Source organism: Xyrauchen texanus, chromosome 2 (genome assembly GCF_025860055.1).
Source record: "Xyrauchen texanus isolate HMW12.3.18 chromosome 2, RBS_HiC_50CHRs, whole genome shotgun sequence".
Taxonomy (NCBI): Eukaryota; Metazoa; Chordata; class Actinopteri; order Cypriniformes; family Catostomidae; genus Xyrauchen; species Xyrauchen texanus.
The window spans coordinates 27,517,030-27,532,165 of NC_068277.1; the positions used below are offsets into that span (position 1 = coordinate 27,517,030).

Consider the following 15,136-nt stretch of genomic DNA (forward strand, 5'->3'; position numbering starts at 1 on the left):
TGGAACTGTAGGATATGTGTAAAACAGACATCAGCTAAACTGATGCAAACCTAAAATGTTTGTGTATACCTGGTTGTTGGGGCTGAGGTTGAGCAGTCTCCATGAAGAGTACATGAGGTCAGAGAAGTGGTAGAGCAGGCGTAGTCTGGCTCTCAGTGCCTCCATACTGATCTCTCTCAGGCCACTGTACTGAGGAGGCACACACATGGGCAAGCCCAGCTGCAGAGGCACTGACGAACCTGAGGACATAAACACATCCAGTCTCAATGACACTAATGACTGGAATCAGGCTTACAGCTTGTGTGATCAGTGAGGCCAGGGTCGTAAAAATGAGCATAAGCAGGCATGTGTGTAGTTGTTTGGACCTGGAGCACGTGGCGGTACAGGCGGTGCAGTCCATGCTGCACTGTGGCAGCGACCTGCAGAGATCTGCTGGATGTTTTTGCCTTGTAAAGTGCTAATAAGGGTTGGCTCTCTGACATGGTTGGTGTGGCCCAAGCCAAGCTACAAACACAAACACAAACACACAAATTGTTTAATACAAATGGTAATGCTTATATAATCTATAAAAAACCATGAAAGACGGGAAACATATTTGGCTTGTTGTCTACAAAACTAACTTGAACATAAGCTAAAATTCCACACAGACCTGACCCTCCGAGTTGCTCCCCCAGGCGTAAACATCTCCAGATGAAGAGACTGCAAGCGTATGCTCTGCCCCAACAACCACATCATCTATGAACATGCCCATCAGAGCAGGGACCTGCTGAGGCTGGTTATGATTTCGTGCTCGGCCCTCCGGCAGACCAATCAAACGATCTATCCCATCATTGCAGAAATCAGCAAAATTATTTATTTTTCTAACAATTTTAAGAAATATTGGACTAGTTTTCACATTCTATAAGCAAATTGTTTCTAAAGTGTAAATGTGTCCATTTGTGTGCATGGTTTACCCTGGCCAAACGTGAAGACATTTCCATCTTTGGTTAAAGCAATGGAGAACTGGGTCCCACACGCCACCTTCTTTATTCCAATTCCACAAAGAACATCCACTTTCTGTAAAACAGAAAGAGTGTGTGATAGATGTACTAAATTCCAGATCAATTTAAAATTGGACTTTAGTGGCTTGTGTGTATGCAGGTGTTCTCCTAAACATTGACACAATAAACTTGTAGCAGATATACAGCACTGTGCAAACATTTTAGGCAGCAAGGAAGAAATGTGTAAAATGAGGATATTTAAAAAAAAATTATGTCCTGAATAATTTTTATTTGTCAATTCAGTTCATACAAAGTGCAGAAAACAGTAAACAATAAAACTAAATACATATTTGATATTGCAGCAAGTTGTTGGCAGATAGGATGTTCCTATTTGCCACAGTTCTTCTATCTATTTAGGCTGTCTCATTTGCATCAGTCTCTTCATGTATTCTCAGACTGACACAATGTTCAGTGGGGGGCTCTGTGGGGTCATGCCATCAGTTACAGGGCTCCATGTTCTACTTCTATTCTTTTCAATTTGTAAAAGGAATGTTTGAGAATCTAAAATGTATTTTACCAATTAACACTCAAGCAGAATATATAAAATAACCATCTTAAGACAAATTAGTTTTAAAAATATATTATGTGTCTAAGGCTTTTGCACAGTACTGTACATGTTAAAATTAACAGTCTTTCTCTTCCTGGACAACAAAACAAAATTACTGATGACTCATACTGCACTCATGAGAATGTCCCTCTCCTGCCTATGCACCTGCCTATGACTAGCAATAGCAAGTAATAAATCATGTTCATGAATGTAACATGAACTAAAGGCTAATGGTTATTTAAGGGACAAGTTATGTCCCACCAATATCCTATTTTAATAGGAAAAACATCAGAAAAGAAAACTGTGCTTATGAATCTATTAAATGTGGTCTTCAAACATTATGAATCTTGTGTATGAGTGTGTCCTCACAGAGGTGTGTTGGTTGTTGTACCTGTGGAGATGATTTGGCTGTAGAGTTTCCCAGTCCCAGTTTGCCATAGTCTCCATCTCCAAATGCCCAAACTGTCATTCCATCAGAAGATACTGCCAGAGTGTGATTCAGCCCACATGCAACCTACAAACATACATGCATAGACATGTTTAACTGAAAATAAACATTGGATACATGTACAGTACTATGCAAAAATCTTAAGATGCACATACGATGTTTCACAAAAGCATTTGTCTTAAGATGGTTATTTATATCTTCAGCTTTATTATGTCAGTATGAAATATAAATGTTAGATTCCCAAACATTACTTTTGCAAACAGAAAAGATTAGAATAGAAGAACAGGGAGCCCTGCAACTGATGGCATGTCCCCCACAAAGCTCCCCATTGAACATCAGTCATTCTGGGATTACATGAAGAGACAGAAGCAATTGAGACTAAATAAAAGAAATGTGGTGAATTCTCCAAGAAGTTTGGAACATCTTATCTGCCTAAAACTGTGTCCATGTGTACCTAGGAGAATTGTTGCTGTTTTGAAGGCAAAGGTGGTAACACCAATTTCGCTTTTTATGTTTACTGGAATCTGTATGACGTTAACTGATAAATTAAAACTATTTATGGCATTATTTTTGAAGACATCCTCACTATGCAACATTTTTCACAAGTTGAAAAAGACTTTTGCACAGTTCTGTATATATATTTGTGAAGTGTGACCGTATTCAGATGTACCTGGCCGACCAGGTGACCCTCAAGAGCAATGACTCTCTCTGGCAGCTTTTTGTTAGAGGTGTTTCCAAGCCCAAGTCTTCCATAGTCTCCATTGCCAAAGGAGAAGAGCTTTCCATCTGCAGTGACCACCGCCGAGTGCTTAAAGCCACACGACATCTGCACACAATAATACACTTTAAGACAAACTCATTTCGACGCTTAAATGATAAAACTACAACTACAAGGTCCCAGATTATAAATTGGACAATCAAGTGAAAATTATTGAAATTACCACCAGCTGTATGTATTTTCATCAAAACACACGGAACAAACACTTGACTAACTATTGTATTAGTAGTATTAGTCATATGTGACAAATCAATTGAGTTTGATCAGACACACTTTCAACAAAAGATGGTGATATATGGTTAAATCGATTTGTCCACAGCCATACTCACAGACCCGTAACCCATTTTTGGGTGTGCACATGTAAGTGTGAGTAAATAAGAAGTGGAAGAATAACAATAATATGAAATGCAGTATGTTAATGGTGTGTTTCTGACCTGCACCACCTCCTCCCCCTGCAGCGCCTCTATCTGCCGTGGTCTGCGTTGCCTGTCACTATTGCCGTGGCCCAGTTTTCCATAATCTCCATCTCCCCAGCTGAACACCTCTCCACTTTCAGTCAGTGCCATCGAATGGCCATCAGACCCACATGATGTTACCAGTTGGGTCACTACAAATCCTAAAAAAAAACATTTGGTTTACACTGCTGTAAATAAAGCAGTGTATAATGAAAATCTTTTTTAATTTTTAAGTAATTTATAGTTTAAGTGTTGCTTGCCTTGCAGAGCTGATATGACAGTGAGGACATGCAGATCGTCTGAATTTCCTTGTCCAAGGCGGCCGTAACTGCCCTCTCCACATGCAGACACCGTTCCATTCGCCTGGATCACAAAGGTGCAGTTCTGCCCACAAACAACCTGACAATAAAAAAAAAATACAAAAAATAAACCACATGAAATGCAAAAGCGTGGAATAATAGTCAGAGTATTGGTATGTGTGTTTTTGTAGATGTATACTTGTTGGGCCTGAGAAAATGAGGAAGCAAGAGTTGGCACCAGAATGTTGCGTCCGGCCTCTGAAAGCTGCCCGTGCCTGCCAGCACCCCATAAAAATACATCACACTTCCCTCCTAGGTGCCAGTCCTTTAAGACACAAAGACAATTGTATTTTGAATAGTGAACATGTATTTGTATGTTTTTTCTAGTGTTAATTCATTTCTCTCACCTCTGGTCTGGACGTGGCCCACGACATGATTTGTTCATCCATCCCAGACATCCACTTGCTGTTATCCTGTGTTTACCACAAAAATAAAGAGGACACTCTGTGACATAAGCATCAGATATACACTGAAATGTTTAAAAATAAAGTGACCAACATTAAAAACGCAGTTTGTCCCTAATAAATCTAAATGGTTCTCTCTCACCATAAGTAGTGCCAGTTTGTCCTTGGCCACAGGCTCTAGGTCCGGGACTATGAAAGACTCTGGGAAGGTGTGTCCTCGTGCGAGAGCCTCAGCTGTTTTGACGGTGGTGGAGAAGCAGTGCAGCCAAGCCCACTCACTGCTGGCCCAGGAGCCATTGGAGGGGGAAGAGGAGGAGCCAGGCTCAGGTGGGCAGTGGGCCAGGTGAGGTGGGACAGGAGGGTGACAGAGCAGAGCATCCAGCTGTAGACCCACTGCCAGAGATGCCAGACACTGCATGTATGGACTGTGGACGAGCTGCTCTCCGCAAACCACATGAGGCTGAAACACACACAAAATAAATGTTTTAAGAGAGATTGGAAATGACCTCAATAAGCAAACTCGCTCAACATGCTGCTTTTATATTATCATGAGCACTATTTACTAAACTGATATCATAGCATTAATAAAGGTTGGATTACACTACACGACTTAACCACCGATTATATCAACGCATTCTAATCAGGCCGACTTTGTGCTCCACTCTTCAGATTCTGAGCCAGTTGGAGCTGACAGAATACACAGAATACTGTGTATTATACAGTTAGTTCCAGCCCTTGAATCTAATTAGACGAGAGGCGTTCCAAGAGCGCTGATAGCTCGGAAGATCAGCACTGGGACGCTTTATTGTTTGTATCACTCCGCTTGTGTCTGTGGCATTCCAAATGTGTAATAGATGTGTGAATTTTCATTCATCCCAGTGAAATTAAAGATATGAGCCAGCAGGTGGCAATAAAACGCTTGTGTGTCTTGTGTGTGTTATGAACGAGTTGAGCTGATGTTGACGAACTGTGTTGTCAGTCAGTGTGAGTTTCTTTGATGTCATCTGGAATGGTCTCTCACTCCATAATCACTCAGATTACTACTACACAACAACTGAGAAATAGGTAAACTAACAGTTTAAGCATTACTGCCGATCACAGCTGAGAGTTCCGTCAGATGGAGTAATCAAACATGCTCAGGGTGCGTTCCTGATAACAAAGATTCCGAGTTAGGAAAAGACTTTCAACATGGTGGGGAAGAAAATGCTTTATGTCAATGTCAAAATAAGAGTTCACCAAGAAATGTAAAAGAATGAAACTGGTGTCCTCCATGTTTTTTCTCCACAAAAAAACAATGAATGTGAGTGAAATGCTCGTAGGAGAGGCAGAGAGACTGGCACCTGTGGGAAATCACCTATAACAGCTGCTTTGTGTTTGCACTTTTAAATCCCTTTCCGCTCTCACTGCAATCCAGACCACTGGAGGGGAGAGGGAAAGTCGAGCTTGAACTGCGCGTGTTTGCTAAAAAGCAAATATTTGAGATGGTGCTTATAGCTGAAAAGCAATCTTTTCTATTAATAAAAGTTTGAAGATGACATGTTCACCCGGGTCCCTTTTCCTCTTTACATGACTGAACGAACCTGCTACACTGGTGCCTAAACTCGGAAAGAGGAGGGATGCTCTACCATGACATCCTCGCCACTGGAAGAAGTCTTTAAGTCCCACACCAGCATCTTCCATGCTCAACACCAGGCCCTCATGGAGCTGCGGAAGGAGCAGGAGAAGAGTTTTTATGCACTCCTCCAGGCCCAAGCGGATGACCGGTGGGTGTTGTGGAGCTTGCTGCCCCAGGAGGGGGCATTAGCCACAACCCCAGCAGCAGCAGGACCCCATGTGATGCTCGCTAAGATGGCACCACAGGACCTTCCTGGAGCTTTCTGAGCACACGGCCAGAGCCCTGACGTGGCTACACTCACAGTGGGTGGTCCAACTGCTACCGCTGCTGTCGGGGGAAGCCCAACTCACGGCAAAAAACTCACGGTTGCCAACCTCCTGGATAATTCTGATTTAAAAAAAGCCATCCTGCAACGTTTGTTTTCACACAACAGCTCTGCGATGCCTGCCAGTGGTGGTTGCTGGCTGAGGAGGAGGGTGACACAGACTACGTTATCAACATCATGGCGTTGGAGAAGTTAGACTCCCGGCTGCCAAAGGTGATGGCAAAGTGGGTCCAGTGCCAGTGTCCGGCATTGCTGGAGGAGACGATCCAGTTGTCTGAGGACCATTTAGCAGCGTTACCTGGGGGCGGCGAGAAATGGGGAACTCCTTTACCAAAACCCATTCCTCAGTCCCGTGGGCCATTTAACCCGCTGGCTTTCCCTAACCCTCTCCACCACAGGCTGGTGAATCCACAGCCGCGTGTGTGAAGTCTGGGCATTTCCAGGCCCGATGCCCCTCGATCGAGGTGGACAACTGGTCCGGGTCCCCCACACACCACAGGCTGCCCCTGATCGAGCAGGAGCGTACTGGATACCTGCATGTATAAAGGGGGGTACATATCAAGACTTGGTGGATTCAGGTTGTAATCAAACCTCCATCCACTTGGTTCAATCTAAGGCTTTGGATACAAGTTGGCAGGTGAAGATAAGGTGTGTGCATGGGGATATTCACGATTACCTGTTAGAGGTGGTCATCATTCACTTTCAGGGACAAAAGCATAGTGTTGAAGCTGCGGTCAGTCCCTGCCTCACAAATCCACTAATTTTGGGTACAAATTGCAACATGATTGAGGGGAATTTACAACATGATTGAGGGGAATATTTGTGGATGTGTCCTATAACAAAGTGTCTCGGTGTGTGGTTTGCGATTCACTGGCTGGGAAGGCGGAGCCGGGGCCGGCTACTTCAGATCCACGTCAAGATGATGTATGGGAGGGGGAAGTCTCAGTTTCCCCAGCCCTTAGAGGATTACCTGCAGGGGATTACCTTCTGGAGCAGATCCAAGATGAGACCCTTAGGGAGCCTTTGATCAGCTGAAAGTGATTGATGGTCAATGGCTCCAGCCAAACCTTGCACTCACATATCTGTATTTTTCAGTTATCAAGGATCATTGTATTGAGTGACACAGGGTGCTTAGACAAAGGAAGATACAACTCAATTATTAATCCCAAAGAGCCGTTGAGAAATGCTATTCCAGACTGTTCATCATAATCTGATGGCGGCCCATTTAGGCCAAGAACTGACACTGAACAACCTGTTTCTATTGGCCGGGCATTCACCGGGATATTCATAGATGGTGTGTGGCATGCCGTGAATGTCAGCTGGTGAATCCGCCGGCCACCCCAAGTGCGCCATTGTGCCTTCGAACGAATTGGTATGGACCTCGTCGGGCCATTAGAACGGACAGCACGTGGGCATAGTTTTGCGTTCTGGTGGACTACGCAACGTCATATCTGGAAGCAGTGCCTCTGTGCAACATCCCAGCACGTAGTGTTGCGGAGGTACTCTTCCGAATAATCTACTGAGGTGGGATTCTGAAACCCTCCACGGGGTTCTCCCTATTTGGATTATTATACAGGCATAAACCATGCGCCGTGCTCGGCGTTCTACGTGAAAATTGAGAGGAGGTACCTTCAAACAGCACAAACTAAATTCTAAATGTTCTTGATCGATTATGAGGTTAAACGCACGGATAGAGGTGGAGCACGTCAGATTTACCACCTCAATCTACTATAACCATGGAGAGAGGCAGTCTCCGTGTCTTTGGCGATGGTGGTTCCGGAAAGGGAGAAGCTCTGACCGGAGGTGAACATAAAGTCACCGATCGAGTCACTTGCGGAGACCACCTCTCACCATCATAAGACACAGAGGTTGCCAGGATGCAAGGAGGATTCTACTAATTGTTCTTGCCTCTTTCCAGTCATATGAACGTCATAGAGCACCATATCAAAACAACCCCAGGGGTAGTGGTACGCGGTCGTCCCTACCGATTACCCGAACACAAAAAAGTGTTTCGGGAAGAATTAAAGCCCATGCTGGATATGGGGGTAATAGAAGAATCCCAGAGTGACTGGGCCAGACCAGTAGTGTTGGATCTGAAGAGGAACGCTTGGTCCGGTTCTGTGTGGATTATAGAAAAGTCAATGTGGTGTCCAAGTTTGATGCATACCCGATGCCTCGGAGTGATGAACTGCTTGATCAGTTAGGTTTGGCTCGCTTTTATTCTACACTGGATTTGACAAAGGGATATTGGTAGATCCCCTTAACTCCCATATCCCATGAAAAAACTGAATTTTCCACCAATTTCTTACACCAATGTCACCCTTCCTTTTGGTTTGTTCAGGGCCCTGGCTACGTTTCAGCGGCTCGTGGACAGAATCCGCACGCTGCTACCTCTGGATGACATCATTATTTACAGTCATAATTGGTAACGACACCTGCCGCATATGAGGGCTGTCCTGAAGTCGTTGAGATGGGCAGGACTTACGGCAAACCCTACGAAGTTTGCAATTGGATGGGTGGAACTACGGTATCTGGGCTTTCACTTGGGTCATAGATAGGCATGACACCAGCAGCGATTGCAGCCTGCCCGAGACCAAAAAGGAGGTGAGACAGTTCCTGGGGCTGGCTGGCTATTATCGTAGGTTTGTGCCCAATTATTCGACCGTCACCAGCCTGCTGACTGATGTTCCTAAAAGGGGGGCACCGGATCCGGTTCAGTGGACAGAGCAGTGTTAGTAGTAAGTTAAAGCTGCACTTTGCTGTGGGCCATTATTGCACTCTCCTGACTTCTCTCTCCCTTTTATCTTGCAGACAGATGCATTGGACATTGGTACTGTCCCAGATGGTGGAGGGGGAGGAACGCCCTGTGCTATACATTAGTCGCAAGATCTCGATGAGAGAGACAGCACAATCTATAAGGAGTGTTTGGCCATCAAGTGGGTGGCCCTCACCCTCTGATAATATATGTTGGGACGTGCTTTTGCTCTCTGATTGGACCAGGGCCCGCTCCATTGGATCCATCGCATGAAGGATGCCAACGCGTGGATCACCTGTTGGTATCTAGCTCTCCAGCCGTTTAAGTTCGAGATGGTCCACAGGCCGGGGTCACAGATGGCTGTTGCAGATTTACTCTTCAGGAAGTGGGGAGTAAGTGACAGGCCAAATGGCTCCCTGGCCTGAGTCGGGTGATGGGGTAAATGGAGACAGGTGTGACCGAGCGACATCTGTGGAGAGTGAGAATGGTAAGGATTGACACCTCTGGGAAATCACTGTTTTGTAGTGAGAACAGAGGGATTTAAAGGGCAATCCAGACCACCAGAGGGGACAGAGAGTGACAAATTTGAAGCTGTGCATGTGTGCTGAAAAGCAAATATTTGAGTGGGTGCTTATAGCTGAAAAGCAATCTTTTCTGTTAAAAGAAGTTGGAATGTTGGAATGTTCACCCTGCACCCTTTTCCTCTTTACATGCCCGAACGAACCTGTTACAAATACCTAGTATTTATCTAATCTTTTAGATTTTAAAAGTGAAATAGTGTATCCAGCCTTAAGAGTTGTGTGAGTACACGTGTACCTTCTCATATGCGTACTGCTCCTGAAGCATGATGGGAAGTCTCTCCAGGAAAGCCCTCATGCATGGAGCCATATTCAGTCCCATAACACCCTGTTTCTTCAGCGCTGTGCGGCAGGTTGCAAGCACATGACTGGTTGCCATGAACTCTGCTGAGCAATTAACAACCAGTACATCCTACAGAAAAAATTCAGACTTCAGCAAGCAACATCTCCTAGATATTTACAAAAATTCCTCATCAAAATGAATGGCAAATCAACTAAAATTTAAACATTCAGGATTATTTTACCTTTGAGCGGTTGGAGCAGACAGCCACACCTATGTCAGGAATCCAAACAGTGTTGTGAATAGCTCCTGATCCAGCAACTACTGTTTGTAGCACTGAACCATCCTACATGCATAAACAAAAACAAAATTCATTTATTGTCATGAAAACACAGTTGATTCTTCACAGTTGGCTGGATTGTGAGCCTGTATGTTTATAAAGTTTGTGTGTGTGTGTGTGTGTGTGTGTGTGTGTGTGTGTGTGTGTGTGTGTGTGTGTGTGTGTGTCTGTGACGGACACTGACCCGTAATGACCAGATGTTCAAAAGTCCACCAACCCCCCCAGACACCAGAGCCAACCCATCTGGACTGAAAGCTACTGTCCGAACAGGAGTCATATGACCCCGCAGCTGGAGCACACACTTTGCTCCTTCACACCGCTGTGGGTCCAGCTGGAGAGAGACCAGGGAAGACTCATAACAAACATATTAGCCCCAATAGTCTTAAAATGGCTAAGGAGCACAGATAACCTGGGATAATTAAGAATTCAGAGGTATTTAAATGTTGAGACATTGGTGTTTTACCATAAGTTTGGACTTGGATTCCCAGCATGCATCAGGGCAGGCAGTGCTGGACTGGGAGTATGATGAAGGGTCCTGTGGTACAGTCCACACAGATACCAGACCATTCTGACAACATCTGCAAGTCAAAAATATTTAGACAAAAAAAGCCTAATTGTATCACTGTATTTCCCCATGTGTAATTGCGTGCACTATGTTTGAACATACGTGGCAAACATTTTGAGAGGTTTGGGTCCTTCACCAGACAGGTTGCACCAGGCAACAGCATTGACAACAGCAGGGTGGGTGATACTCTGCAGACATGTCCAACTTTGTCCCAAATCCGTCCCCGATCCTGTCCATAGACGCACAATCTCCTCTTTGGCACAGCTCATCAACACTTGCCCATCTGGAGCCCAGCGCAATGAAGTGATGCTTTCCTACAGAAAAAACAAAGCAAAGAATTGACATTCAGTGGATCAATGAAAGCATGCTAAAGTAGTTTTTCACATGGATTATGTGCCTTAATGTGTGAAACCATAGTTATGTGTCTGTTTATATGTGTTCATGTGTGTCAGTCTATATAAATATTAATCATGATGACTAACCTTGTGGGCATCAATAACTACCACAGATCCTTTCTCTAAAGGGTCTTTAGAGCCAATCAGAAGCCTCCCATCAGCATATCCAACAGCAAAGGGGCGGTCCTCACTGTACCATGCAATTTGCATCACAGCCACTGTAGAGAACAGTAACAGACAACGATGACAAAGTGAAAGTATCTTAAAGTAGCCTTAGACCCAGTTTATACCTATATTAGAGATTATTTCACTAAAAAATTTAAATTCTCATAATTTGCCATCCTAGATGTATATGACAAATGCATATATTTAAAGGAATATTTCAGCTCTGGTGGTCCTCACAATGCAAGTGAATGGGTACCAAAATTCTGAAGTTTCAAAAGCACATAAATGCACCATAAAAATTATTCATATAGATCCAGTAGTGACATCCATATCTTCAGAAGCAATATAATAAGTGTGGGTGAGAAAAAGATAAACAAATAGATTTTTTCATTCCAATTTGGAATGCCCAAATTCCAAAGGACACGAACCTTTCGGACTTGAAATATCAATAATGTATGTACACTTTAAAAAGTGCTTTCCCCAACTCTGCAAATTATTAAATAAACACATGTTTTATCAGACTCAAGCTTAACTACGCAAAGTCATTTCTAACTGAAAATGTTGACTATATCGAGACAAAATCAAATTTACTACATATCAGGGTCATTTAAACTAATATGACGGATGAGATAGACAATGATGGAAATTGTACAACTCAGTCTGTCACATATTTGTAGCGCAAACTCTGTGTGTCACCTGGAGACCTGGCACTTCAATGCCATTTAAATTTGAGTTTCAATGGCAAAAAAGTCAGAAAATACAACAAAGAACACAAGTGAGAGAAGAAGTCTCTATTCACCTAATATCCATATTAAATATAATGTGAAAAGAATGAAACGTCAGCCCAAGGCGAGTTTGACAACATTTTTATCTTGACTCTAGGGCATTAGGCGACACCTGGACACAGCAGGAGGACTGAAAAGTGTGAAGTGTACTAATATTTTTATTTTATGTTGTTGTATTTAATTTAATGGACGTTATTAAATGTTATAATATTACAATTTATTAAACATGTATACACATTAAATGTATATAATTAGATTAAATGTATTTCATCCATGATTTTAGATGAAACAAAACTAAATTGAATGGAAAAATTTAAAATGAAGTAGTAATAAAAACTAAATAAAAATGTGAAATAATAACAATGGTTGTAATGACTAACGCAGCTTTCACTTTCTTTAGTCAATGTTTGAGTGGAGGGGAAAGCAACAAATAACTGAAATGTCAACAGAACACAATAAGAAGTGTGTTGAAGGACAGCTTTATCTTCATACACCTAAAGCATGCTTTCATTCTGAAACTACTTTGAAATTTGTTCAGTAATGTACTAATCATTTGTTTTTTTCATTTATATTGAAAAATACTTTTTCTTAGTTGTGATGGTTAAAATAAGCTTAAAATATTGATGTTGAGTTTACAGGTACATTTTAATTCAGATTCTTGAACAGATTAATTTGGACTCAGACTTGGCCCCTTTAGGACTCAGACTCGACTTCATTGTTTAAAGACTCGGACTCGACTAAGGTGGACTCGAACCCAACACTAGTTCATATCAACACCTACTGGGCAAGGAGGAGAATTTATATTGAAAAAGGACTTATACAAAGTATATATATATATATATATATATAAAAATACAAATCCCCCAGACTTATATAAATTCTGAAGATATAGATTTAACAACCAAAGTCTTATGGATTTTACGGTGACTTCATGTGCTTGTTCTGGGAGGACCTACAGAGCTGATATTTTCCTCTAAAAATATATATATATATTTTTCAAAATCATTTGTTTCCAGGAAAAGAAAGAAAGTCATACCCATCTGGAATGGCAAGAGGGTGAGTAAATGATGAGACTTTTGGGTGAACTATCCCTTTAAGATGCATCTAGGGATTTTTGGGTGAACTATCCCTTCTAGGGTGATCCGCTCAAATGTGGTCAGGAGAGACACCGCTGTTTAAACCTAGTCGATCAAATGTGTTTCCTGTAACCACTTGTTCGGATTTCAATGGGAGGGTCCCTGATTTCATGAATCACTATGTCAATGTGTTGCTGCATTATAATAAAACCGCTTAAAAGTCATAAACGACAGAGAACGCGTGATCAAAATGGTGCACTGTTTCTCCCACATGTGGCTGTAATTTTATCAAAGAACGAAACATTGAGCAGAATTTGCATTATTTTTAATGTGGTCCTGTATTAACTGAGCTTCAGATGTGTGTTCTTGACATCTGTGACCCTGCATGTTGATATCAGACACACTGAAGAAGTGTTGTGAAGTTCTCTTGCAGGTATGCTCTCCCCCCCCCCACATTTTCGATCGGAGGGTTATTTCCTTTTAAAGCCAGTTGTAACTTGCAAAGTCTAAACTTTTGTTTTAGCCAGTGGTTGATTGACAGGTGAGGGGTGGTGCTTCGCTGCTGTCCAGGATGCATCAGGACAAATTACAAGTTACACCTCAAATGCAATGTGGTTACGTGCGTTTTTGACGCCCTCCGTAAGTGTTCTGTTTCATTCCTACTGACCGCCAGAGGCAGTATTAAACACTACTGGATTATCGCAGCGCCAGCCAGATAGGTTGAGAGAATATACCAACAAAGTCACATAGTGACGTATGCTGAGCCCTGGGGGTTATAAACCACAGCCGCTCAGCTCTCTGCCTCTTTCGCTTTCTCGCCTGGTTGAGATAGGTCGTTTTTACATAAGTGATAGATTGCGCTGTCAAGTGCAGCTTACAAGAGCAGCGAGATATCGTCCTCACAAGCTGTGTCAGCGCGCATCTACGCCACTTCAACGGATTTGAAGTGTTTTTAGCCGCATTTTGGTGAGTTTTCATTCTTTTTCGTCGGTAACACTCTGTGCCTCTCGGTGCTATCCGGTGGCTGGTGTTTTCCGCGCTATAAGTTAACGGTCTCCCGTTGACATTTTCATTATTCACAGTTGTTCTGAACTTTTTTCCTCAAACTTACGTGATACTCTGCGCCCCTTGGTTCAATCCATCGGCCATTTTAGACATTTATTTATTTTTTCGTGAGATATTCTGGACATTACCTGTCTGTTCACCCGCAGGAATTATATAATAATTTTTTTTCCTGTATTCTGCTTCGTTACGATCATTCTGCTTGAATAAACCTTACGGTTCTATCCGAAGGTGTTATTAGCGAGTAACTATGGCTCACAGCTCGATTGCCACTGGTTTCCCACTGACTTGTAAGCTGTGCCCTAATAATCTCCTCCCGGACGACGGTCATGACATCTGCCCGTCGTGTTTGGGTGTTCAACATCTGAGAGAGGCTCTCATGGACCCGTGTCTGCACTGCAGTCTTTTACCTATGTCGGAACGGCGGCTCCGTCTTGCTGAGTTAGACCCCAATTCAACGGTGAAACTCGGGCAGTTGGATGTAGCCCCTTCTCGCACTCAGAAGCGTAGGGCGTCTGCGGCAGCCGGCGCTCCCCTCCCATGTAAGAGGAGGGCCACATCGCGAAGTGATGAACATTCGCGTGTCGAGGAAAATTCACTCTCTAAGACGGTTTCTGTACTTTCTTCAGAGATGGCGGAGCTGAAACGCCTGCTGCACTCGCTTCAGCCTGTAACATCTGCTACACCTGTGAAGATGACACAGGAGGATGAGAATGTTCTGAATCGTGGAACCGGGGAAGAGTCGCTTGATTCCCCTCGTTTTTCACATCATTCTGACTTGAATGTGCTTTCTACGATTGCTTCTGACTCTTTTTTTCATGATCATGGGAATGCTGTGAATGTTGCGGCACAACCATCACCTCAGGATGTTTTTCGCTGGTTTTCCAGCAACGGAGGGGTCGAGTGGGGGGTCAGTCCAGTCATCTGGACAGGCCGAAGCCCTCTTCTGATGATACTTTGGCTGTGCTTCGAATGGCTCTTGCTCGTCTAGGACTTGATGAGTCACCTGTCCAATCTGCCCAAACCAATGTCTTTTTCAGGCAGGCCACAGCTGCGACTTCTTTTGCCATGCCACCATGTAAAGATTTTGTGGCAGAGTTTTCAAATGCCCTCACTGGTTCTGGTCTGCCTAACGGTGCTCAAAGATTGCTCGGACGATAGCAT

At 43.3% G+C, this 15,136-nt stretch overlaps 1 protein-coding gene across 6 annotated transcripts in view; it reads right to left on the minus strand.

The window, feature by feature from the left end:
* LOC127656224 (probable E3 ubiquitin-protein ligase HERC1) overlaps nucleotides 1-15,136 on the minus strand; it is a 78,366-nt gene that overhangs the window by 10,019 nt on the left and 53,211 nt on the right. For all 6 annotated transcript variants that reach the window (XM_052144474.1, XM_052144467.1, XM_052144450.1 and 3 more), the window contains exons 55-71: nucleotides 10,972-11,102; nucleotides 10,592-10,803; nucleotides 10,388-10,502; nucleotides 10,109-10,255; nucleotides 9,829-9,930; nucleotides 9,543-9,716; nucleotides 4,174-4,491; nucleotides 3,975-4,040; nucleotides 3,767-3,892; nucleotides 3,529-3,667; nucleotides 3,248-3,429; nucleotides 2,706-2,861; nucleotides 1,979-2,101; nucleotides 954-1,056; nucleotides 650-819; nucleotides 366-504; nucleotides 70-239 (exon numbers count right to left, since the gene is read on the minus strand). In XM_052144474.1, the coding sequence (XP_052000434.1) occupies nucleotides 70-239; nucleotides 366-504; nucleotides 650-819; nucleotides 954-1,056; nucleotides 1,979-2,101; nucleotides 2,706-2,861; nucleotides 3,248-3,429; nucleotides 3,529-3,667; nucleotides 3,767-3,892; nucleotides 3,975-4,040; nucleotides 4,174-4,491; nucleotides 9,543-9,716; nucleotides 9,829-9,930; nucleotides 10,109-10,255; nucleotides 10,388-10,502; nucleotides 10,592-10,803; nucleotides 10,972-11,102 (2,573 nt within the window). The remainder of the gene's footprint in view (nucleotides 1-69; nucleotides 240-365; nucleotides 505-649; nucleotides 820-953; nucleotides 1,057-1,978; nucleotides 2,102-2,705; nucleotides 2,862-3,247; nucleotides 3,430-3,528; nucleotides 3,668-3,766; nucleotides 3,893-3,974; nucleotides 4,041-4,173; nucleotides 4,492-9,542; nucleotides 9,717-9,828; nucleotides 9,931-10,108; nucleotides 10,256-10,387; nucleotides 10,503-10,591; nucleotides 10,804-10,971; nucleotides 11,103-15,136) is intronic.